At 41.9% G+C, this 24,085-nt stretch overlaps 2 protein-coding genes across 3 annotated transcripts in view; both read left to right on the forward strand.

Annotated features, from left to right (window-relative positions):
• The window catches only part of DYNC1LI1 (dynein cytoplasmic 1 light intermediate chain 1), a 33,809-nt gene extending 25,554 nt beyond the window's left edge, over positions 1-8,255 (forward strand). Inside the window, exons 7-13 of one of the 2 annotated variants that reach the window (XM_075827166.1) lie at positions 1,813-1,948; positions 3,067-3,178; positions 3,611-3,670; positions 3,798-3,839; positions 4,592-4,712; positions 4,807-4,950; positions 7,377-8,255. In XM_075827166.1, the coding sequence (XP_075683281.1) occupies positions 1,813-1,948; positions 3,067-3,178; positions 3,611-3,670; positions 3,798-3,839; positions 4,592-4,712; positions 4,807-4,950; positions 7,377-7,489 (728 nt within the window). In that variant the 3' untranslated portion in view covers positions 7,490-8,255. The remainder of the gene's footprint in view (positions 1-1,812; positions 1,949-3,066; positions 3,179-3,610; positions 3,671-3,797; positions 3,840-4,591; positions 4,713-4,806; positions 4,951-7,376) is intronic. The other variant, XM_075827167.1, reaches the window with a different exon arrangement.
• Positions 8,256-16,326: 8,071 nt separating this feature from the next.
• CMTM6 (CKLF like MARVEL transmembrane domain containing 6) overlaps positions 16,327-24,085 on the forward strand; it is a 33,902-nt gene continuing 26,143 nt past the window's right edge. The window contains exon 1 of the mRNA XM_075827168.1: positions 16,327-16,652. Coding sequence (XP_075683283.1) covers positions 16,533-16,652 — 120 coding nt within the window. The 5' untranslated portion in view covers positions 16,327-16,532. The remainder of the gene's footprint in view (positions 16,653-24,085) is intronic.

A 24,085-nucleotide genomic window follows, 5' to 3' on the forward strand; every position in this document is an offset into this window, starting at 1 on the left:
GAGTCGTCGTCACCCTTATTATTTCCCTTTTTAAATGCTATGCTCCGAATTGATTGCAGTGTTTAAAGGGAATGTGTCACTAGAATTTTTTTTTAGTTAAACAATTATTATTTAAAGAGGCTCTGTCACCACATAAGTGCCCTATCTCCTATATAAGGAGATGGGCGCTGTAATGTAGGTGACAGCAGTGCTTTTTATTTAGAAAAACGAACTATTTTTACGACGTTAGGAGCGATTTTTTTTTTTTTTTTTTTTTTTTTTTTTATTTATTTTATTTTAATTTTAATTTTATTTTTTGCATTATGCTAATGAGTTTCTTAATGCCAAAGTGGGCGTGTTTTACTTTCGACCAAGTGGGCGTTGTACAGAGGAGTGTATGACGCTGACCAATCGGCATCATGCACTCCTCTCCATTCATTTACACTGCAGATAGCGATATAGTTATATCACTATGTGCAGCCTTATACACAAACACTAACATTACTGCAGTGTCCTGATAATGAATATACATTACCTCCAGCCAGGACGTCATGTGTATTCAGAATCCTGACACGTCTGAATATTTTCTGTGCGATTTCCAGCAAGGCAAACGTAATCTCGCGTCGTTTTGGTCTGTGTGGGAGTGGCGCATGCCCCGTTCCCACACAGACGGCGTACGCTGCAGAGAATGGAACAGCTCCTGCTCGCATTCTCTATGGGCTTGTATGTGCCGTATTCCATCTCTGTATGTGTCGTTAATCGACACGTACAGAGATGAAAAAAAAAATGGCAGCCCCCATAGAGAAGTAAAAAGTAGAACACACGAACACAAATAAATAAAAAAAAATTATTTTTGTTATCATACTAAAAGCAATATGATAAAAATAAAAAAAAATTCATGACACCTTCCCTTTAAAGGGTTAATAGCGGAGATCAGAGGTTTCTCCGATTTCTGCCGTTAGAGCAGTTGTGCGGTGTATTAAAGCCGTCGCTCCGCTCCTGATCACATGGGCACACTTGCTATTCTGGACGATCAGCAGGACGATATGCTCGTCATGATGCGGCAATATTCTGTCACTCTTGACGAGTCTGTTCATCGAACGTCGGCAATCTGTTAAAAAATGGGTTGTCTTCATGAGATCACTCCTTTAAAGCCTTGTTCATAGTAGCCTTAAAATGCCATATGATATTTTAACGCTGTGGACTGGCATAACTGATGCACTATGTGCATCAGTTATGCCTTCCCTTCTCCATAGAGGTCAATTGCAGGGAAGTGGCATTGCTTACCATTGTGGATAGTAGCCATAACTTTATTTACTATATATACTCATACTCCTTATCATTACCTACCCTTTTATAGGACGATTTTGTTTCTGCTGTATTTATCATTAAAACGTGAGTGTCTAGCACCACTTCTATTACTACTGCAGCAAAATATTTTTATGTATTCCAGATATACGACCCGAAACCATGACGTGAAGAATGTTTTTTGTTTTTTTTTCTTCCCCCCACTCCTGCTTTTCTTTAACACGCCCAGTTGTACTTTAGAAAGCCTCATTTGCATAAATATAAAAATGGTCATAACTTGGCCAAAAATGCTCGTTTTAAAAAAAAACAAAAAACGTTACTGTAATCTACATTGCAGCGCCGATCTGCTGCAATACGAGATAGGGGTTGCAAAATCTGGTGACAGAGCTTCTTTAAGTTAGTATTGTATCACAATTTGCTGTATCTCTCTTTGGTGTACGTAAAGTGACTCAAGTTGGGGTGGAGACATTGCACACATGGTGAATAGTTCCATTTTGTTATAACGTCCTTGACCTGTTTCTTTAGATGGTGCTGCGCTAATTTATACATCAATAAAAGAGAACAAAAATATTGACATTGTATATAAATATATTGTGCAACAATTATATGGATTTCCCTTCAATATGCCTGCTGTTGTTGTGGAAAAGGATGCAGTATTTATGTAAGTACTCAATATTTATTTCTGCTAATCCCTATCCCACTTAGGTTAAATTCACACTTGTGTAGTATAATCCGTTATTCTGATCTAAAAACTGATCATAGTAAAAAAGAATCCATTAAAAATCCCATTGAAATCAATGGGATTTTTGTTTGTTAGTCATCCGTTTTTTTTACGGAGATAAAAGTACAGCGTACAGGACTTCTAATCCATTAAAAAAAACGGATGTCTAACGGGTGGGTTATTTTTATCTTTGGTGCCAATGTAAAACTGATACAAAATGATTGTAATCAGTTTGCATCCTTTATTTTGACTTCAATGGGATTTTTAACTGATCCGGCTTTAGATGAGAATAAGGATAAAAACTGATTAGAGTAACGGATTATACAACGCAAGTGTGAATTTACCCTTAATCTAAAATGTAAATGGACTATTGACAACCTCCTACATAGATTTTTTTTATTTTTTTGCAAAAATTTTGTATGTGTGCCTAATGTTTGTAGGACTGAAGTAGAAGGGTATGTTCACACGGGCTATTTTCAGCCGTTTTTCGGCCCGTAAACATCCCGAAAAACGGCTGGAAAATCGGAAGCAGAACGCCTACAAACATCTGCCCATTGATTTCATTGGGAAATACAGCGTTCTGTTCTGAAGGGGCGTTAATTTACACCTCATTTTCAAATAACGTGTGTAAATACGCCCCGTAAAAAGAAGTGCATGTCACATCTTGAGCAGTTTTTGGAGCCGTTTTTCATTGACTCGGCCGCAAAAAAAACGCTAGTTGCTTAAAAACCGGCTGAAAAACAGGCTGTTTTCCCTTGAAAACAGCTCCGTATTTTCAGACGTCTTTTGTTAAGCGTGTGAACATACACTTACATGTTTATCACAATCCATTTGCAGAGACTATTATTTCAAAAGCAAACGAAAAAATAGATTTGGCTTTTTTGCCACTGTGTAAATGTACCAACCTTTTATATGGCATTTCTGTGTAGTGATATGAGATTTCTGCAGCGATGTGTACCAGTAATAGAGGTATGGGAGTATTTTTTTTTTATTTATTTTTTTCTTCAAGCAGTATCTTCTATTTTGAATTTGTTATTTGTTATCCATATTTCTTTCAGTCCAGCAGGATGGGACAATGACAAAAAAATAGGAATTTTACATGAAAATTTTCAAACACTAAAACCAGAAGACACTTTTGAAGATATTATTACTAAGCCACCAGTGCGAAAGGTAACGAGCACTTACAAAAAACACCAGTCATAAAAAATTCATGGCGTATCCTCAGTGTGTCATCGATTTACAGTCTGAACAGTGACAGTAATGAAGGGGAAGCAGCGCGCATACAAGTGCAGTGGCCCCTTCTAAACAGTTGATCGGCGGGGTTCCTGGGTGTCGGACTCCAACCGATCAGATATTGATGGCCTATCCTGGGAATAGGCCGTATTTTTTATTTTTTATTTTTATCACAGGACAACCCCTTTAAGTCTTGTTTCTTTTATTTTAGGTTTTGCCTGATGCTATAGGACTATACATGTACTGTAGATTGATGTAAATATTGCACATTGTAACATATTGGATAACAATCCACAGTATACGAAATTTGTAGATGTTTTACTAGTGCTTTTCAGTGTATACTGTACTTATATTGCAACTTTTTTCCAGTTTGTTCATGAGAAAGAAATTGTTGCAGAGGATGATCAAGTATTCCTTTTGAAGCAACAGGTAAGTGTCTCCTGCAGTAGTCCGACAAATGTATGTGTTTATTTGATAACCTTATGATGATAAAGGCAAGTTTTTACGTATCGGTTATCATTATACGTCCTGTAACGCTTTACACTTTTTTTTCTAGTCACAGCTGGCAAAACAACCACCAAGCACTGCAGGGCGTCCAGTAAGTAGTGCTTTTGTATTGTGGTTTTTAATACTCTACAGCAGTGCTTCTCAAATTGAGAGGCATCCTCCCCCAGTTGAGGAGGCCATTTTTTTCAGGTGTCGATCGGGTGACCGATAAAACCAAAAACAGAAACAAAGTGCATCAACCGACCCAATGGTGAGGTGAAGAGAAATAAGGTCAATTATGCTGACCTGATGGTGTTGAGCTCGGCGCACAACATCCACTGAAGTGATGTGTATTATTCCCGTGTCGGGCTGTAGATCCCAATGAGTGTCAACCTGGGTTCCGGTCTGGATAGGGAATTTATCCAGAGATATTACAGAAAGCAATGCAGGAAATAAACGGATACTCACCCTGACGCAGTATTGAATCTACAAGTTATTATTATCATCTCCGTGTATGATAAAAGTAAGAAGATCTCCAAAGTAATTCCAAGGTTATTTGCTTGGACAGTGTCAGAGCGCTAAGTATCACGCCCTCCTGCCCTTTCCATGAAAAGAAACGCCCCACTGACCGTACAGGGGCTGATTTACATATAGGGCGCCATATATAACTGCCCCGATATCTAAAAAACGGAGGGGGCTAGACAGGTAGTTTAAAGTGCCACGGTCTGTGCAGCAGTGCCTAGAACATGGTGCACTCAGCTGCACATGTATGGGCTAGTGAAAGTTTCTATTTAATTTACATATTGTTTAATAAAATGGTTAAGTTGGATCTCTGAGTTTTACTCGTGTTTTCATTTCCTTCAGGATGCATCTCCCAGGGTACCTAGTGGCTCTCCAAGGACACCTAGTAGATCAGGAACCTCTAATGTTGTCAGCGTGTCACCAGTCCCTGCTGGCACTAAGAAAATTGATCCCAATATGAAAGGTATCTGAAGTACTTACTGCTGCACTTTTAGCAGACAAGGGATGTTAAAATGGTAAATTGCCCGCTTTAACCATTTCCTTTGATTTAATCACAGCCGGAACAACAAGCGAAGGAGTGCTTGCAAATTTCTTCAACAGCTTGTTAAGCAAGAAAACCGGGTCATCTGGGCCTGGTGGAACAAGCAGCCCTGCAGGCAATTCAGCAGGTAATAGTCTGCCAACAACTGCCAAAAAGCCAGGTACTCCACCCTTGCGTACCAGAATAAATTCTTAGGAATTTTTATGTCTGATGTAACAAATAGTCTGTTTGGAAAATAAATATCTCTGTAGTGTAGACAGTTAAAAAATAAATAAAATATGTAACTTCTAAGGATTAAAAGGGGGAGGTACACTTAGAAAGCACTGGTAACCCAGAACAATGTCTGTTGCTTATAGCGGGCCTCTTGCGTAGAAACAAAAAGTGCCTATAGCAGCCAATGAGATTCCAGCCTTTACTTTCCAGTGAATTTTAGTAAGTCATAGTTGTCATCTGATTGGTTGTGAAGAACACTAACCCTTTCTGTGTGCTGATCTTTATACACGAGGCTGTATGTCCTTTCCATCTATCAATCTTTTTCATGAGTTTTTGGAACTTTCTAATATAGACTACATTAGAGATTATTCCTGGGTGACTATCTTCGGCTGCTGGGGATGAATGTCAGCGGCTGGACAAGCTCTCTTAGTGCTAAAAGGCATGGGTTTTAGAATGCATGTTATGTATTTATCATTGTGTCATACAGCTGTATCCGCATCTCAGACTCGACCTCCGAAGGGCTGTAGAGTCAGAACACATGATCTTTGCTTGAGTCAATGGATATGATAAATCACTTTGACAATTAGATGACCAGAAGTGAAATCACCACCTTGTCCAGACATTCATGATTTAGTGTGGCCAACTTTGGCTCTGCTGAATAGCTGAGAAAATTTGCAAAGGGTTGAAGAGACCTTCTGCTTATTTGCATAGGTGGAAATCTATTTTTCATCTCATTGCTTTTTACTTGAGGCTATTTAGTGGTCACCATTGGTGGGGCTATAAGGGAATTTACAGATAGTAATCGCGACAATGGTGGCATAAGTAGATGAGTAAGTTGTGACGATACGATAAATAATGCTGACTGCACGTGTAATGACACTAAATATGTTCTAGTAATGCTTCAATATTAAGGTACATGTGAAGTCATAGGTGGACCCAGGTGTAGCTTGTGCACTGTGGCCCAGAAACTTTAAACTAATCCTCTGGTAGGCACCATTCTCCCCTTAGTTCAGTGAATCTGTAATATACCCAACTGCAAAGGAGCCTGACCTAAAGTTTAGTTAAGTGGGTTTCAAAACTTAGGGGGAAATTTATTAGGACTGCCATTTCATACACCAGTCTTAATAGTCTGAAAAGTTGTCGTAAACTCTGACACGTTTATTAAGAGTAAAAAAAAAAAAAGCTCCTAATAAATGTGTCGCATCTTTCGGCCGTGCCGTGTGGCACAATTTCGTTTCAAGGACCGCGGCCATGCGCCAAACATTCCTGACTTCGGCCAAAATAAAAAAACATACTCGCATCACCACTAGTCTTCTCTCCTCTGGCTCCTTCATCATTTAAGTGCTGCTCGTACAAGGACCTGATGCAGAGCAGCGTCAGGGTCTTATATGTGATGCAGCACTTCAATGTCATCAGTACTGCGACACTACAGTGGAGGGAAGAGGAGCGGTGAGTATAATCTTCTTTCTTTTTTTTTTTTTTTTAAGATTATTTAAGTGTCTAATGGAAGAGGCGGGGCGGGGTATTTTGGTCAAGGGTGGGCAAGGTAGGGGCCCAGCATGGGCCTCTACCTTGCTACCCCCCATTGAGTGAAATCTAGGAGCTGGCCGTGATTTCCGCTATAGTATAGTTTACACTAGTTTTCTGGCGTAAGTTATAATAAATTTGTTGGACCAAATTACCGACCCCCCCCCCCCCCCCCCCCCCGCCCGAGACCGCGCTCCTTACCACATTCGTGGTGAGGGTGGCACAAAAAAGCCAAACAAATTGCGACTTGCCAAACTGATATAGAAAGGTTGATAAATTACCCCCATAGTATTTCTAGTTTGTGTAGAAAATATGTAGAAGGGAAACCTCCAGCTCACCTTTTAGCAGAAAATCAGCTGCCTGCTGCGCTCGGATCCTCGTGTCGGCACACGTTGGTTTGGAATAGAACGAGAGAGTGGATGGGATCCAGCGCAAAGAAACAATTCCTAGAAGGTTATATTTAAAATGGAAACTTGTTTCAATTTTATTTGGTAACAAAGTAAAAACCAGGAATCAATATCCCACAGAAGAAAGGTGGATGTATGGAAAAAATATATATGGCAGCGTATTTTTTCCATACATCCACCTTTCTTCTGTGGGATATTCCCGGTTTTTACTTTGTTACCAAATAAAATTGGAACAAGTTTCCATTTTAAATATAACCTTCTAGGAATTGTTTCTTTGCGCTGGATCCCATCCACTCTCTCGTTTTATTTCTAGTTTGGTTAAGTAATTTTATACTAGTTTTGTTATTAAACAAGTTAAACTATGCAAAGGTTACTGGAATATCTCCAAATCCGTTTAAGTAATGTTCCTGACAGACCCCTATCTAATCTTGTACTTCAGGCCAGAAGCCGGTGTTAACGGATGTTCAAGCAGAACTGGAGAGAATCTCACGTAAACCTGATGTCGTATCTCCTACATCACCAACCTCCCCTACAGAAAGCGAAGCATCTTGAAAATTGCAAATTCATCTTTGACGTTATGTAAAATTGCCTCTGCATTTTCCTTTCTTAGTGATTGTGAAACTGCAGAGACCGAAACTTTCTCCATTTTTTTTTTTTTTTTTTTTTTAAAAGACATCGTTTTGATATATCCCAACTTAAGAAAATATAGCTGTGGGATAATAGAAATCATTACTGGACTGTGATAAAAAAATTTTTATGGCACAGATTGACTTTTTTCATTAATTTAATTTGCTATTTTGTTAACTCATTGTTTGGTAGAACTGCAATTCTTTACAGTGAGTTACCAATTCTGAAAAAAATGTACATGAATAAAACCGCAATTCAATAGGCTACTGATGGTTTGCCATTTTCCAACTAAATTATGGGACTGGAAAATAGTAAGAAATAAGTTCTGCTTGTTAACATGTCAGATAAATCAAGGGGGATTCAACTTTTGTGGGCTTTGTAGAATACAACATTCAATACCGAACTTAAATAACGAAAACTGGCATTAATAAATATTGCTGCTGTGCGCCACAATCCAATGACCTACGGTATGGGCAGGTTCTATTACCAGTTGACTGCAAGCACTGAATTATTATTTGTATGATTTCTTTAAGACAGATATTGCTTCACTGTGTTGTATTAAAATTACGGCTCCCGGTTAGTTTGTCTACTGTGTACAGTTCCGCACTAGCCGGTATGGTTTATATTGGTGGTTCACAAAGTCCTGTCTTCTACAATCAGTTAATAAAGTTGTATTTATTATCTGCATAGATTTAACTTTTTTTTTTTTTTGTATTTATGTTGAGATATTTATTTTAATACATTGGCCTTATTTTAGTTTTCTTTAGTTAGAATATGTGCTACTAATAAGCCTGACAAACTATTCATCAGATATATATTTCCTAGATGGAATCTGGTTATCAGATATTTATGTATACAACACACTTTTTTTTTTTTTTTTTTTTTTTTATTATTATTATAGTACACCCAACATGCGTTAAAACCAAAATATTTTAAGGTTATATTTTTTGTTCACCTTTTGACAGTTTTTTTTTTTATAAAATTGTGCATCAGTGTGATTGGTCCAACTTCCTAAATACATGTTGTTAAATTATTTTTACTTTTTGAGATACAGCTGCTCTGTATCCTGTATACAGAACTGACGGGTTCAGTGTCAGCGGGTCCTGCGTGTCTCTGATATGCAGGATCGAGCTGCTATCGATCACCTCTAATTTCATAACTTAGATGTGATAGATTACAGGTGGATCGCAGGACCCGCTAACACTGAACCAGTCAGTTCCGCCGCCTGACAGATTCAGGTCTTCGCGAACGATACACCTGCTCTTCATGCAGCTTTATCTCAAAAAGTTAAAATAATTTTTAATAAAATATTTTTAGGAAGTTGAACCAATCACACTGATGCACAATTTTATTAAAGAAAAACATGAACACTCAAAGGTCTAGATAGCCTTTAAACTTCTACAGTGTAAAATTCAGGGAATAATTATATAATGTCAATATCCGTTTGACAGTTATCCCGCATTCCCACCCCAATTTGGGGCATTTTGCTTATCTGCTGTTTCTAGAACGAGACCTTTACCTAGTTGTATTGTTGACAAGGTACACAAGTTTAGTCTTTGGTGATCTTGGATCCATAAATTCTATCTTAAATGCTGATTTGCTCAATAAATTGAAGGTATCCTAAGCACATAAGTATATTTATTTTACTCCTCTTTTGCAGATTAGTAATTCATTTGCATGGGATGGGTTATAGTTTTTCTATTTATTTATATTTCCAGCTTTTTGCAGTTGATAAAGTTGCCATGAAAAGTGCATGCTTTATGGATTAAGACAATGTTTCTTTCCTCTAAGATTCTACCGTATGTATATATAACCCATTACTCAACTCCATATGTATTTGAGGGCCAATTATCGCCTTTAACAAGGATATTAATGGCTTTACCTAACATTGACCACAGTTGCAACATTTTGTTGTATAGTGAAATTGTACCAACAAGATGGATAATCCCAAAAATGTACTTCAGCAGAAAAAAATATATCCATGAAAACTCTCGGTGTGTGGTTTCTTTTATAACAATCGCTTGCTACATTATTATAGAAGCACTCCGGGTTTTTTTTATTCCCAACTTCCCCACCCCTGTTTACAAATGTAATTTGGATATGAGTATTGATTTATCTAGTGCTATACTTCATGGGCATCTACTCTGTTTTGGGCCGCCGTGGGGAGGGGAGAGGGTCACATGATCGGCAATCTGACAACCCACATCCTACAGTGTTGAAACAACAGGGATGTAAGTCTGAGACTCCCATTGAGGCTCCTATAGACTTGCATTGAGAGCCTGATTTCCGCCCCTACAGCAGACGCTGTAGGATACAGGGAATCAGAATGACGATCACATGACCCCGCTGCAGCCTGTGAAATACCAGGTAAGTCAATACGTATATCCACATTACAATACACTACATTTACAAGAAGTGGGTGGGGAACGGAGTGCTTCTTTAACGGTATAAAATGAGAATATCTAAATATGCTATAAATTGTTTGTGAAGAACTATTAATTCAAAACTAATAGCCTTCCCTGTATCAAACAGGTGCCATAGAAGCGAAAAGGTGGCTGCATACAATTAAAGGGGTTGTCCACCAATACTCTACTGCCTGATCTGACATGTTCGGAATATTTACGTAGCCGGTATTGGAATTGAAAGCTGGTTTAGAAGAGGTTAGAGTAGCTGGTAGCATATACAGTTGAGGCTGAAAGTATATACACACTTAATGTGTGTATTCACATGTTGCGGTGCAGTAAAAACAGCATTAAAAAAATGCATCTGAAAACCACCTGTGTCTGCTATGATTTTAATGCTCTTTTCGAAGCGTTTTTTTTTTACTGAAAAACACATGCTGGTTTTCGATACTAGTTTAACTGCACCTCCGCATCTGAATACACCATTAGGCCTGGTTTACACGAGCGTGTGCATTTTGCGCACGCAAAAAATGTGCCGGTTTGCGGGCGCAAAAGGCACTTAACAGCTACGTGTGTGTGTGTGATCACCATATGATGCGCGGCTGCGTGATTTTCGCGCAGCCGACATTATGACACTCCGTTTGGATGTTTGTAAACAGAAAAGCACGTGGTGCTTTTCTGTTTTCATTCATCCTTTTCACTGCTGTTGCGCGAATCACGCTGTTCGCACGGAAGTGCTTCCGTGTGACATGCGTGGTTTTCAAGCACCCATTGACTTCAATGGGTGCGTGATGTGCACATATAGAACAGGTCGTGAGTTTTTTTTTTTGCAACGCACTCACGTTGCTCAAAATTCACGGACTGTCTGCACGGCCCCATAGTCTATAATAGGTCCGTACGACACGTGTGAAAATCACGCGCGTCGCACAGACTAATAACACGCTCGTGTAAATGAGGCCTTAGACTAAGGACATTCAAACTAAATTTTTAAAATTTCCCCAAATTTCATTTAACCATACATTTAATTTTTAACCGACATAAAGGGCATATATTAACTCTAGTCTGTACTGTGGGATCTACCCCAATCATAATCTACAAAAGCCACACCGTTCAAAAGTGTTTGTTTAAAGGGAACCTGGCAGTAGTGTTGAGGTCACAAAACTGGTGCTATGGGGGAGGGCATTTTGAAAATAACTTGTTTTTTCTCGATAATGCAAGTTCCGTGGCCGAGAAACTGATGGTTGTCCCCCGGGTGTGGCAGTAGCAAGTGCCACACTTTGCTTGGGAGTGACGGCTTTAGTGGCCAATCAGGAGCCTGCTAGAGCTGGCACTCAGAGCAGAGGGGTGGGACTTGCAGCACGCAGTGCAGGAGCACTTCCACATCAAGTTGTGCCTCCGAGGCGCTTGTTATCAGCATGCCGGGGGAATCCAACATAAACAGTATGTTTAAAACTCCCTCCCCTATATCACCCTGTCAGCAGTTTTGAGGCCTCAAAACTGCTGACTGGTTCCCTTTTAAATCACGTTATCTTTATTAAAACAACATGGCCCCCAGATGATGCAATGACTAAGCGTGTGTTGGGCACGTGGTCACTACTGGTCTGTATTTCAATTTTTTTTTTATTTTTTTTATTCTGCTATATGGTTTAGTCATTAGCTGCTTCTATGAAACACATGATTGCAGTTTGCACTAGATTATATATATATATATATATATATATATATATATAATCATTCTGCTTACACTCAAGTGAGTGACTACATTCCGTGTGAGTGATGTTTTATCTCCAGTTTCAAATACAGTATTTTTACTGTGATTTATCTTATAAATTTTTTTTGCCAGTTAATCAGGGCCTTAATTTTGTTCACATTATAGGTGATTTTAAAACAATCGATTGGAGACTGGTTTTCAGCTTTCGTTCATTATATTGTATTTTCAGTTGGTCAAAAGTTTAAAAACACCAAGTTGAAGGTACCACAAGCATCTACAAACAATTGTAAGAAAATAGTTAAAAAAATTGACACTTTACAGAAATTTCTTTATTCAGGAAGGAAGCATAAATTAACTCCCAGGGCTTAAGAAACTTACATCTGAATGGTTCAATTGAACCCCAAGACCAAAAAAAAACAAAAAAACTGAGGCATCAAATATACCAAAGTATCTATATCCATTACTAAAAGAAGAAAAATCACCATGCCCTAAAAGGCAGTCCGTGCAAGAAAGTAGCCCCTACTCCAAGACTGGCAAAAAAAAGCCAGACTGAAGTCTGCAGGTGATTGCAGGACAAAGACCTAGCCATTTGGAGGAGTATTCTTTGCCGAGGCAGTCAATTTACGCGTCGTCGTTTGACAGCTGTCAAACGACGACGCGGAAGGGTATGTTCACACCATGAGAGGCTTTTAAGTCTGAAAAGACAGACTGTTTTCAGGAGAAAACAGCTGTCTCGTTTCACACGTAAATGCTCCTCGTATTATGCGAGGCGTCTGTGACGCTCGTAAATCTTGAGCTGTGCTTCATTGACTTCAATGAAGAACAGCTCAAATTACGTTGCAAAGAAGTGTCCTGCACTTCTTTGCCGAGGCAGTCAATTTACGCGTCGTCGTTTGACAGCTGTCAAACGACGCGTAAATTACAGGTCGTCTGCACAGTACGTCGGCAAACCCATTCAAATGAATGGGCAGATGTTTGCCGACGTATTGTAGCCCTATTTTCAGGCATAATACGCCTCGTTTACGCCTGAAAATAGGTCGTGTGAACCCAGCCTAAAGGAACTTTACAGATGGCAACCCAGCTTCCAGGTGTAGAGATGACCAAGCATTTCTGCAGCTTTCTCTATTCAGGTCTATGGGCGTTATGGTCTCCATAACTCCCCTAGCCGAAGATCTAGAGTACCACTGACATGCATGGCCGCCTTTCCATCCAACCTCTGTCAGATATAAAAAAAAAAACAGATTCTCTTTAAATGTAATGTTTATCACATTGTAGAGGCTTTGCTCCCTGTATTTCATGTATAGTTAGCACCTAGAGGCTGTTATTTTCAGCTTCTGTGTCAGACTACACAGCCCTATGTTATTTGCGGTTCTCTACAGGCTGGGTTCACACGAGCACATTACGTCCGTAATGGACGTTTTTCGGCCGCAAGTCCCGGATCGAACACACTGCAGGGAGCCGGGCTCCTAGCATCATAGTGATGTATGACGCTAGGAGTCCCTGCCTCTCCATGGAACTACTGTCCCGTACTGAAAACATGATTACAGTACAGGACAGTTGTCCGGCAGCGAGGCAGGGACTCCTAGCATCGTACATAACTATGATGCTAGGAGCCCGGCTCCCTGCAGTGTGTTCGGTCCGGTACTTGCGGCTGAAATACGTTCCGTCCATTACGGACCGAACATGCTCGTGTGAATCCAGCCACATAGTTATCCATATAATATGTGATAAATGTTTGATCTGCGGGTATCCAACCATTGGGACACTACTGATCACAGGAAAGGGGTCCTTATTACCTGTATGTGAGCCGACTGGAAAGGGATAAGAATAAATAGGAGGCCCACATGAGCAAGCATTCTCCATTCTTCTGTATGAGATATACGGAAACAGCTAAGTGAGCTCACTCATCTGTTTTCGAGCCGTCACAGTTGACCCCATGCACAGAACCGTATTTTCATCAATCTATAAATACTGTCTGTAAATAGAGATTCGTAGTTATCCACAACTTATCCGCATATACGGACCGGTATCCGCAAATCCGTAATTATGGACGGCTACGGGGGCATATATACGTAGCCATCTGTAATTACGGAAGTGCCCATAGCTTCTATGGGGAGTCCGTGCTGTAATTATGGACAAGAATAGGACACGTTCTATATTTTACGGAACGGACACCAATCCGTAAAAATACGGAAAGGTGTCCGTAGCACATAGAAATTAATGGGTCCGTAATTACGGATGAAAAATACAGTTGTGTACATGGGGCCTAAATGTGCTTTTGCCAAAAATTGCAGCAAAACTACATTATTTTTCATTTTTTTAAAAAATATCGCAATGTGGTCTCGTTTTGCCGTGATTCGCAAACAAAAAAAGCATTTAAACTGCGACGTGAGCCACAGGTTTCCTTTACACACACACTTTTTTTGTGGCGTTTGTTTTTGGCTTGCAGAAAACATTCCAAGCATTTTTTGGGTGGTATTTTTGTTTTTTCACACATTGTTTACATGCTTTGCTTTCAGAAGTTTTTTTACTTTCTATAGAGATGCCTATGGAAAAATGCATTCCAAATAGGCTACAGTACACCCAGAGCATGCTACATTTTGAAAAATGCCAAGGACCCAAACAACACACCAAAACTGAGGAAAATGTGAAAGAAAGAAAGGAAAAGAAAAGAAAGGAAAAGAAAAGAAAAGAAAAGAAAAGAAAGAAAGAATAAAAACCCTGCAGTTTGCAGTTTCATATTTGCCTATTGATGAACAACAATGTTAAAAAAAACAAAGAAAAAAACAGCAGGAAAAACGGTATGTCTGAAACCACCCTTAGGCCGAGTTCCCACGGGTCGTATACGCTGCGTAAAAATCACGCAGCGTCTCCGACCTGGAACCCGCAGTACATTCTGTCTAAAATATCGCACCGCATTCTGGTGCGGTTTTTTTAACTAAATTTCCACTGCGGAAGAAAGCGCTTATACTTACCCCCTCCGTCTTCTCTGCGCGTAGTCCGTCCTCCTACAATGAAGTTGCAGGCCATGGGACGCTGCAGCCTGATTGGCTGCAGCAGTCACATGGAATGAAACAATATCCCAGGAGGCCGGACTGCAGGAAGGAGGGCATTCTGGGTAAGTATGATTTTGTTTTCTCCAGAGTTGTGATTTTTGCGGCGTAATCTCTGCGATTACGCCGCAAAAGTCGCAACACTGAGTTTTCTGTTGCGGGTTTTGCATCCCCATTCAATTCAATGGGGAAAACCTGCAACAGAAAATCAACAAAAACAGCATAACTTGAGATGCTGCGGAATTAAATTCTGGACCGCATGTCAATTTATTAACGTTTACGCTGCGGTTTTTTTCCGCAGCGTGGGCATGAGATTTTGTATATCTCATACACTTTGCTGCTACTGTAAATGCGGCGGACTTTCCGCACAGAATTCCGTTGTGGAAATTCCGCAGCGTTTGCGCTACATGGGAACCCGGACTTTTAACTCCTTAACGACCGCCCACTGTACTTTGACAGCGAGTGGTGCAGGTCCTTTGTCTACAGCGACGTCTTTTGGCATCGAGGTAGAAGAAGCTGATAAGCACTCTTGAGAGCTGTACCTAACAGCTCCTGAACACAGCTGGGATTATTGGGAAAAAATCTGACCCCCAGCTGCTTAAGCCTTTGATCGCCGCAGTCTGACCGCAGCACGATCAAAGGGAACTCCCCTCTTCGATTGTGTCGCTGGAAACCCGGTGTGATCGAAGACTGGGGAATCCCACTGCAGTCAGCCCTGGGACCTAGAAAGGACCCCAGGGCTGTCTGTTCAGTTTGCCTGCGGTTAGGGCACACTAGGTGTTGTCCTAACAGAAGCCTGTGTCAAAATGACACAGTGTTATGTATTAGCATACAGGAGTATGTTAATACATTTTAGGGCCGAATCAGACCAGCAGTCGACTGCGCTATTGATTCCGTCGAAAAAACGGAAACCTGCCGGAACGGTGAGCAATGGAAACCATTAGCGATGTTTCCGTCACCATTGATATCAATGGTGATGCAAACGGAAGCTAAGGTTTCCGTTCGACTTTCCGTTGAGGGGTTCCACGACGGAAACCTCCGACGGAACCCCTCAACGGAAAGCCCACACTGATATGAACAGGCCCTTAAGTAAAAAGTAATATATATTATTGCCCATACATTACATAAAAACAAAAAACCTACACATATTAGGTATCTACAGGACCGTAATAACCTGAAGAATTAATTTAAACAGGTTATTTAGCGTGATACATGAACACGATAATAAATGAAATTAAAAAAACAATGTCGAGAATTGCTTTTTTTTTCCCTATATTCACAGCATAAAAATAAATGTAATAATTTACACAGTGAATTTTTTGTAACTCGAAAAATTTTTATAAAATTGAATTTAAAAAGTTATGGCTGCTGAAAGGCAGAAAGGCAAAAATGGAAAAATTAAGCAAGTCAATAAGGTCTTTTTTTTTTCATTTAAAAAATACAACTGATCTTGCAAAAAACAACCTTTTACATGCAACATGAAAAAAGTTCCACAGGTGATGCGACTACAGCACATTATGACCAAACGCTCTGAAAATGAATAGGGCGCTTAATACTAGCGCGGTAACATCACCAGGGGGAAGCCGAGCGCCATAGTTGTACTTCATATAAGTTACACATGAGGTGCAACGTAATAACCGAACAAAAGCTACTTTCACTTTCTCTTTATTTTTGGAGTCCATTTTATAGGAGTCGCTCGAAGAGAAGGAAGTGCTGAGAACACAAAGAAGAATCACCGGGGTGTAAACAGCGGACGATCACCTCGTCGAGACTTTAGTAACAGTACCGGAAGTTCTACGGTAATGGCGGAAACCACGACCCCGGCGTATAATCCCACCACAGTGCGCGATCCCGCGAAGTCAACCAATTTCTTCAGCTTGGCGGTTGATCGGAAACATTTTATACTGAAAATCGCACAGCTGGTGAGTGTCCCGCGCCATGTCTTATCTATCACCTGTGTTAGAGCAGGACATACACAAAGCACCAGGGAGTTTCAGGCGCCTCCATGTTCAGTGTGGGCTGTATAGATTCCTGTGTTCTGAGGTTTTGCAATCCCTAGAAGCTGAGGGTGAGAAACTGGAGTGTAACAAAGGGAAACTCTGGTTAGGCTGCGTTCACATCAGTTTTGGCCACGTCTATGGCTTCGTTCACATCTGCGGCTTCGTTCACATCTGCGTCAGGTTTCTGTTTCCATCACCATTGAATTCAATGGTGACGGATCCGGGGGCAATGGTTTCCGTTTGTCTCCATTGTGCAAGGGTTCCGTCGTTTTGACGGAATCAGTAGCATAGTAGACTATGGCTTCCGTTTGTGTCAGTCAGTGCCCTGTTCCGACAAAAAGCTCAGTCGGAAGGGGACCCTGGCGCAGATGTGAACGAAGACTTACGTGTACATCGGGAACCGCTCCTGACGTATACGTTCAGTATAATGGTATCCGTTCAACGGACACGTCAAAAACCTGTTCATGATGTATACATTAAACGAATACTATTATAGCCTATGGGTGATGGGTGCCACTGTTGGGCATGTGTCAGTGGCCTCCGTTTAACGGATACGCCAGGAAGCTCTATTGACGTAACCGTCGAAATATGTACAGTTGCACTAGAGGTTCTCAATGCAGCAGACGCCGCTGTGTTTCCCCCGTCACCTCACCAGAGTTGCGAAGTTTTTGAATAGACTGGCCTGTTGCGTCACTGGGGCTACCTCAGGGAAACTGATGAGCCTCTTTGAACTGACATAGCAGACGGGGCTCAAGCTGCTCAAAAACTGCAATAGGTCTGTCATGCAGGTGGAGGGTCCTTTGTGTGGATCCCAAATAGTTGACATGGGGAGACAGGACGGACTCTGTTAGGAAACGTTAGCGACAACTGTACACGTGTCCTGTGATGGATGCCATACAGTGGCATCCGTTTCCTATAGACCCACATGTTAAAAAAATAAAATGCGCTGTATACTACGCTATTCCATTAAAAAATAAATAAGTATGCTGATATATACCAGCCCGGCTGAGGCCAAAAGGACAACCTTTTGGCCTTCTTCGGGCTAATTAATGGAGCCCTATAAACATGATTAGTGTATATTTTGTCAAGCTCAAAATGTTTTTGGTATGAACTTGAAAAATACCTGCAAAATCTGCTCTGTGTGGACAAGGACTTAGTCATTACTATGTATGTATACCATGGTCAGATCTGAACTGAAAGTGTTGGCACTCCAGTGCAGATCCACTACTATGTACTGAAATAATGAAAGTGATTTTATATTGTGCAATACCTGGGGATTTTTCTTCTTCCTTTGGAAAGGGTTTATTTTTGTTGTTCTGACAAGGTCCAGTGCTGTTTTGGCAAAAAAAAAAAATATATGGAGAGAACACAAACCTCAAATACGGCTATGTAACTATATAAATGAGCCATATACGTGTGTGTGTGTGTGTGTGTGTGTGTGTGTGTGTGTGTGTGTATGTATGTATATATATATATAATGTATGCGGGGTTTACCCAGAATACACAGGATAGAGGATAATTTTCAAATTGCTGGGTCCCCCACTGCTGGTACCCCCACCTACTGTGAGAACGGGGTCCTGAAACCCCATTCCTCTTCATTGCTCACCCACAGTGAGGAGGATGTAGAATGGAGTGGCTGCCGCACCTATCATTCTGAGTGACCGAAACAGCCAAGCGCTGAACTTGGGTGTTTCCGGTTTTCCCATAGACTTTGAATGGAGCGGTTTTGCGCGAACTCGACCGCCACTCCATTCAATGTCCTAGCTTTGGGCGAACTTGTCCTGGCCACGGCTCATCGTGTAGTGCTCTGATGGAGTCCAGGACCACTTTTGGGGCCCCATAATGTTTCTTTGGTAGGATTTTTTTTTTTTTGGGGTCCTGGAGAGATTTGTTCTCCATGCCGGTTCTGCTTTAAAACATCGCTCTCATGAGACGTTCGCTATAGATATACCTATTCTTTTATTCTGGGGTCCAGAGATGCAGAAAGCCTCAGTCCCTGTTTTGTTTTAGTCCTCACAGATATGAAAAGAAACCTTGTTACATACAATATCAAAACGTAGTAAAAATGAAAAGGCACACTGCCGTGTTGTAATAATTGTATGTAAGGGTATTTTCAAGTTGGGTAAGTAAAGTGCTTCTGTGCCCTAGTTGTGCGGATGGGCACAACTAACCGTGTGCTGGTGGGATAAACCAAGAAAATGCCCCTAGGGCAGTAATTCGAGATACCAGGTGACCCGTGGTGACAATTTCACACTTTTTTTTAATTAAAATTTTGGAGTAGGGTGTCTCTCCTTGTGTTGACTGAGATCTCGGGCTGCTATAATAATACCTGGAGGCTCTCATGAATTGTGGCGGCTGTGAATGAAATGCATGCTGCTGTTCTCAGGGACCCCCAGTAGTGATTTCAGGTAAATGGCTCCATGTGTAGGTCACAGAGCCTTGTTCTAATATCTGTGACCAAAGAATCTACCACCAGCAATCCTGGGGGGACTTGCCTATCGCTTGTAATATCACCACGAGCATTCCCCCTCTCTCAGGCTCACATGGAGCCCATAGTCTGAAATCACAACTGGGTTAGTAGAGACCAGCAAGATCCACTTCATTCCAAGCCATTTACTATGTCGCATGACCAGTGCATCCCATTGACCTGGGTTCACAAGTACCTCCAGAGGTTACTGAAGCAGCCAGCATTGTCCGAAGGTCCTGCACATCCTAGTCTATAGTGGGAGATATGCTCTACTCCAGAATATTAATATGATTAAAAAATACAACTCATCCCACAAAAAATAAGCCCTCATATAGCTACATCAACCGCAAATAAAAAAGTTATGGCTCCCGGAACGTGGCAATGAAAAAAACAAAACGCTGCTCCCTCAAGGGCCAAAATGGGCCGGTTTAGTCAATGGCAGACACCTACGAATGAATCTGGATCTGCCTGATTATAGGCTCTTTCCCCCTACTTAGCGATTGTTCAGATGTGGCGGATTCCACATTTCAATTTACAGTACGATACAATTGGATGGGGTTTCAAAACCCCATCCACATTTTGTGGAAAAAAATCCGTAATGAAAGTAGAGCATGCTACAAATTCTGTAAACTGCAGCATGCTCGTTCTGCAATGGATTTTCACCGTGGATTTAAAGGGGTTAGGCATCGTGCGCACAACTGTTTCCGTTTTGTGGACTGCAAAATGCGGATCCTAGTGGCTTCCAAGTGCTGTCCCTTTTTTTTTTTTTTTTCTGCAGACAGACCACAAACACGTACAAGAATAGCACCTGTTGTATAATTTGCGTAACGGACACACAGATTAAAAAAAGGAATTAAAAGATATTTTCATCGCTCCATAGAAATGGTTCAGTATGCTATCTGCAAAAAAACAAAATCGGATAGGATTCTGAAGAAAACAACCGTCATGTGCATGAGCCCTTATCCGGGAGCTTAAAATTGATGGCATATCCGAAGGATTTATAGGTCCAATATAATCCAAAACTTTTTAATTCATCACTCAAAGCAAAGTTAAAACATTTCCCAGAAGGATGCTTATGCGTTTTGAACCAAAGATCGATGGGGGTCTGACTAACCCCAGCCAATAAGCTGTTTTATGGGGCGTGCAGCGCTCGCACTCCCCTTCGTTGTTTACATGGATTTTATTTTTGTTCTAAGCCCTTATTCACACGACAGGGTTTCTCGTCCGGGTGACGACCGTTCATAAATCGGCTGTCACCTGGCTGCATTAGGAACAATAGACCCCTAATGGGGCCATTCACACGACCGATTTTTTTGACGGCCCGGAAAACCTGGCCGTCAAAAAATGGGACATGCCCTATTTTCGGCCGTTTACCCGGCCGCCCGGCTCCCATGGAATGTGTCCCGAGTGATGGCCATGTATTCCGTTGCTCGTGCTCTTTCTCCTCCTCACAGTGCAGAGTGCATGTGAGGAGGAGGAGGAGGGTCTTTTTTTGCTCCCTGTAGGAGTCGGAATCCCCAATCCCCGGCCGGGGATTTGGGATTCCGCTACAGGAGAAGTGCGTGACTACACTGTCCATATATGGACACAGCGAAGTCACTCACTTCTGCAGCGGAATCCCCGACTCTATGGCCGGGGATTCTGCTACAGGAGAAGTGAGTGACTACACTGTCCATATATGGACACCGTGACGTCACTCACTTCTGAAGCGGAATTCCCGACCTGTGGCAGGGAATTCCTCTCCAGGAGAAGTCAGTGACTACACTGTCCATATATGGACATTGAAGTCAGTGACTTCTCCTGGAATGTGGGGGGGGGATGGGTGCAACCTACAGGGGGCTGGGTGGCATCACCTATAGGGGGCTGGGTGGCATCACCTGCAGGGGGCTGGGTGGCATTATCTATAAAGGGCTGTGTGTGTCAACAAAGTTAAATGAAATTCATCAGATTTTAAAACGGACAGGGAAAAAAACTGATGCAAAACGGGTCAAAATCGGCCGTTAAAAATGGCAACACGGCCCGGGACGGAATCGGAACAGATGCAAACCGGCCGGGAAAAACGGGCCAAAACTGCCGATTTTATCGGCCGACACTCGGACCCTGTCGTGTGAATGAGGCCTTACTTGTGCACACACACTTATATTCATTGGGGCTGTGCAAGGTAAGCAGCACTGTCCCATTCACTTGAATAAGACACCGCTGCAATATGTTGCACAGACTCCATGAAAGTTACGGCTTGTGCATGTACAAACAAAAATGAAATCCATTAGGCGAAATTCACACGACAGGGTTTCCCGGCCGGGTGCCGGCCGTTCATAAATCGGCCGTCACCCGGCTGCATTAGGAACAATAGACCCCTAATGGGGCTATTCACACGACCGATTTTTTTTGACGGGCCGGGAAAACCGGCCATCAATAAATGGGACATGCCCTATTTTCGGCCGGGTACCCGGCCGCCCGGCTCCCATAGAAGTCTATGGGGCCGGGTAATACACGGCCATCACCGGAATGTCTCCCGAGTGATGGCCGGGTCTACCGTCGCTCGTGCACTCTCTCCTCCTCCTCACAGCGCAGAGTGCATGTGAGGAGGAGGAGTGTATCCCATTCAGAAGAAGCGCTCCCTGCTCTGCTATGTGCAGGGGTACTGTGTGGCAGGGCTGGGGTGTACAGCAGGTGGAAGGGGGCGCTGTGATGGCTCCCTTCCCAAATCGCCCTGGCCCGGTGAATCAGCCTCCTTTCCGCCCTGGCGCTTCTTCAGGCGTCGCTATAGCAGCCATAGCGGCTGCTAGCGGCGACACCTACCATGGCCGATGGCGCCGCTAGCAACTGCTGCGGCTGCTACTGCTGTAGCTTCGTCCCTGCTCTATGTGCTAGCCCCACTTTAGCTCCCTGAAGGAGCAGAATCCCCGTGTGTTCGGAGATTCCGCTCCTGGACAGAGCACTTGATGTCTCTGTCCATATATGGACAGTGACATCAGGGGAAACTCCTGAAGTGGAATCACCGGCCACATGGAGATTCCACTTCAGGAGTTGCCCCTGATGTCCCTATCCAGATATGGACAGAGACATCAACTGCTCTGTCCAGGGGGACATACAAAAGAATGTTTAAAACTAATGAAGTAAAAGAATGAACATTATTAGTAATGTGAAGATAATATAAAAAAGGGCATAATGATTTTTTTTATGCTTGGTAGACATGGCATGAACAGATGGAGGTGAGGAGGAAATAAACACAAACAAAAAAACTATTGACAAATCAGGGAAAAAACCGGATGAAAATCGGGTCCAAATCAGCCGGTAAAAACAGCAACAAGGCCCGGAACGGATGCAAACCGGCCGGGAAAATCTGCCAAAAATGGCAGATTTTCCCGGTTGACACTTGGATCCTGTCGTGTGAGTGAGGCCTTAAAGAGGCCCCTTCAAGCATCTCATCGGCAGGGGTGCCGATAGTCAGTCTAATATTGATGGCCTATCCTAAGGATAGGCAAATCTCCGGCAGAGTTTGTCTGCCACATCTGAACGTGCCCCTATAGATTACATAGATTAGGCAATTATTGGCATGTCTGTACTGTCTGTTCACAGCGTACACATGGCTTTCGTTGTTCTTATCTAGTTACACATTTTTGGAGTTTTACTGCTGAATTTTGGTTTCCCCGTACAACATTATAAACCGTGATTTCTGTACTACTTATGTTTCCTGGAAGAACTTTCTTTGTGTTGTGTGGAGGTGGGTGATCTTCAGGGTGGAGCATCAGAAACCCGGCAACTCCCCCCCCTAATTACAAAGACAGAGCTTCTCTGTTAATGTTTTATTTTCTTTTACAGCCTGAGGCTGTATTCTTTGTAGTGCTGTGCAATGTTGTCAGAGATACACATGTAAGAGTGCAGAAGTCATGCTGTGGTGCAGTATTCTCGGCTACACTCCCCCCCCCTAAAAAAAAGTACAGCAAACTAAAATTTTAAATGAAATGTATGAATGTGAACTAGCTGACTTTTTAGCATGTTATGATGTCTAAACATTTCTGAAGCCACTACATCAGATTTTCTATGCTCTCCTAACTATCGACAGCGTAAATTAGAGGAGATGCTGAGCTTAGAAATCTATAGTTTTCTATGATTGGATTCAGTATTTTTATGTGAAAAGTTGAAATGTGGCCAGGAATCGGAGCAAGTCTGGATGACCCCGCCCACACACAGTGATTGACAGCTCTGCCTGTATATACAAACTTATACAACATAACTCATACCCCACCGATCACAAGAACGGGAATCACGAGTCCCCTGTTGGAACGGTGGTCACACATGCACGCTGTCTCTCCATTCATTCTCTGTGGGACTCGCGGAGATAGCGGAGTACAGTTGTTAAGATGGACAACCACTTTAAATGTAAGAACATACATATTTGTATAAATCTGCACTTTACGCTGTGCCGTTTCTGTTATTCCTTCTAGAAATGTATAAATAAATTGATAACTGGGTGTTACTAGTTGATGGTGTGTCTCTACACCATCTGACAATGTCCAGTGCTGACAGTGAGAATTCAGAGGGACACGCCCCTTTGACCAGGGAAATGGTTACACCCAGTTGTCAATTTATTCATAATTTTCTAGAAGGAATAACAGGAACAGCTCAATGTAGAGTTTTAAGAAATTAAATGCCAGGATTGTTATTTCACGGGGAATACAAGTATTTATAAAGTTAGACATGTCAGGAGGGGTAATGGGTCCTTTTTTTTTAATTCGGGGAATATAAATTGGGAAAACTACAGGTAAATATCCTGTTTGGTGCCATTGGTGTTCTCCTTATTGTGGATGTCACTATACCAGAATTTGGACTTCGATGCCGATACTTCGTGTAGTATTGCGATACTTTTGCCAACAATAATAAA

This window comes from Rhinoderma darwinii, chromosome 5 (assembly GCF_050947455.1).
Source record: "Rhinoderma darwinii isolate aRhiDar2 chromosome 5, aRhiDar2.hap1, whole genome shotgun sequence".
Classification (NCBI taxonomy): Eukaryota; Metazoa; Chordata; class Amphibia; order Anura; family Rhinodermatidae; genus Rhinoderma; species Rhinoderma darwinii.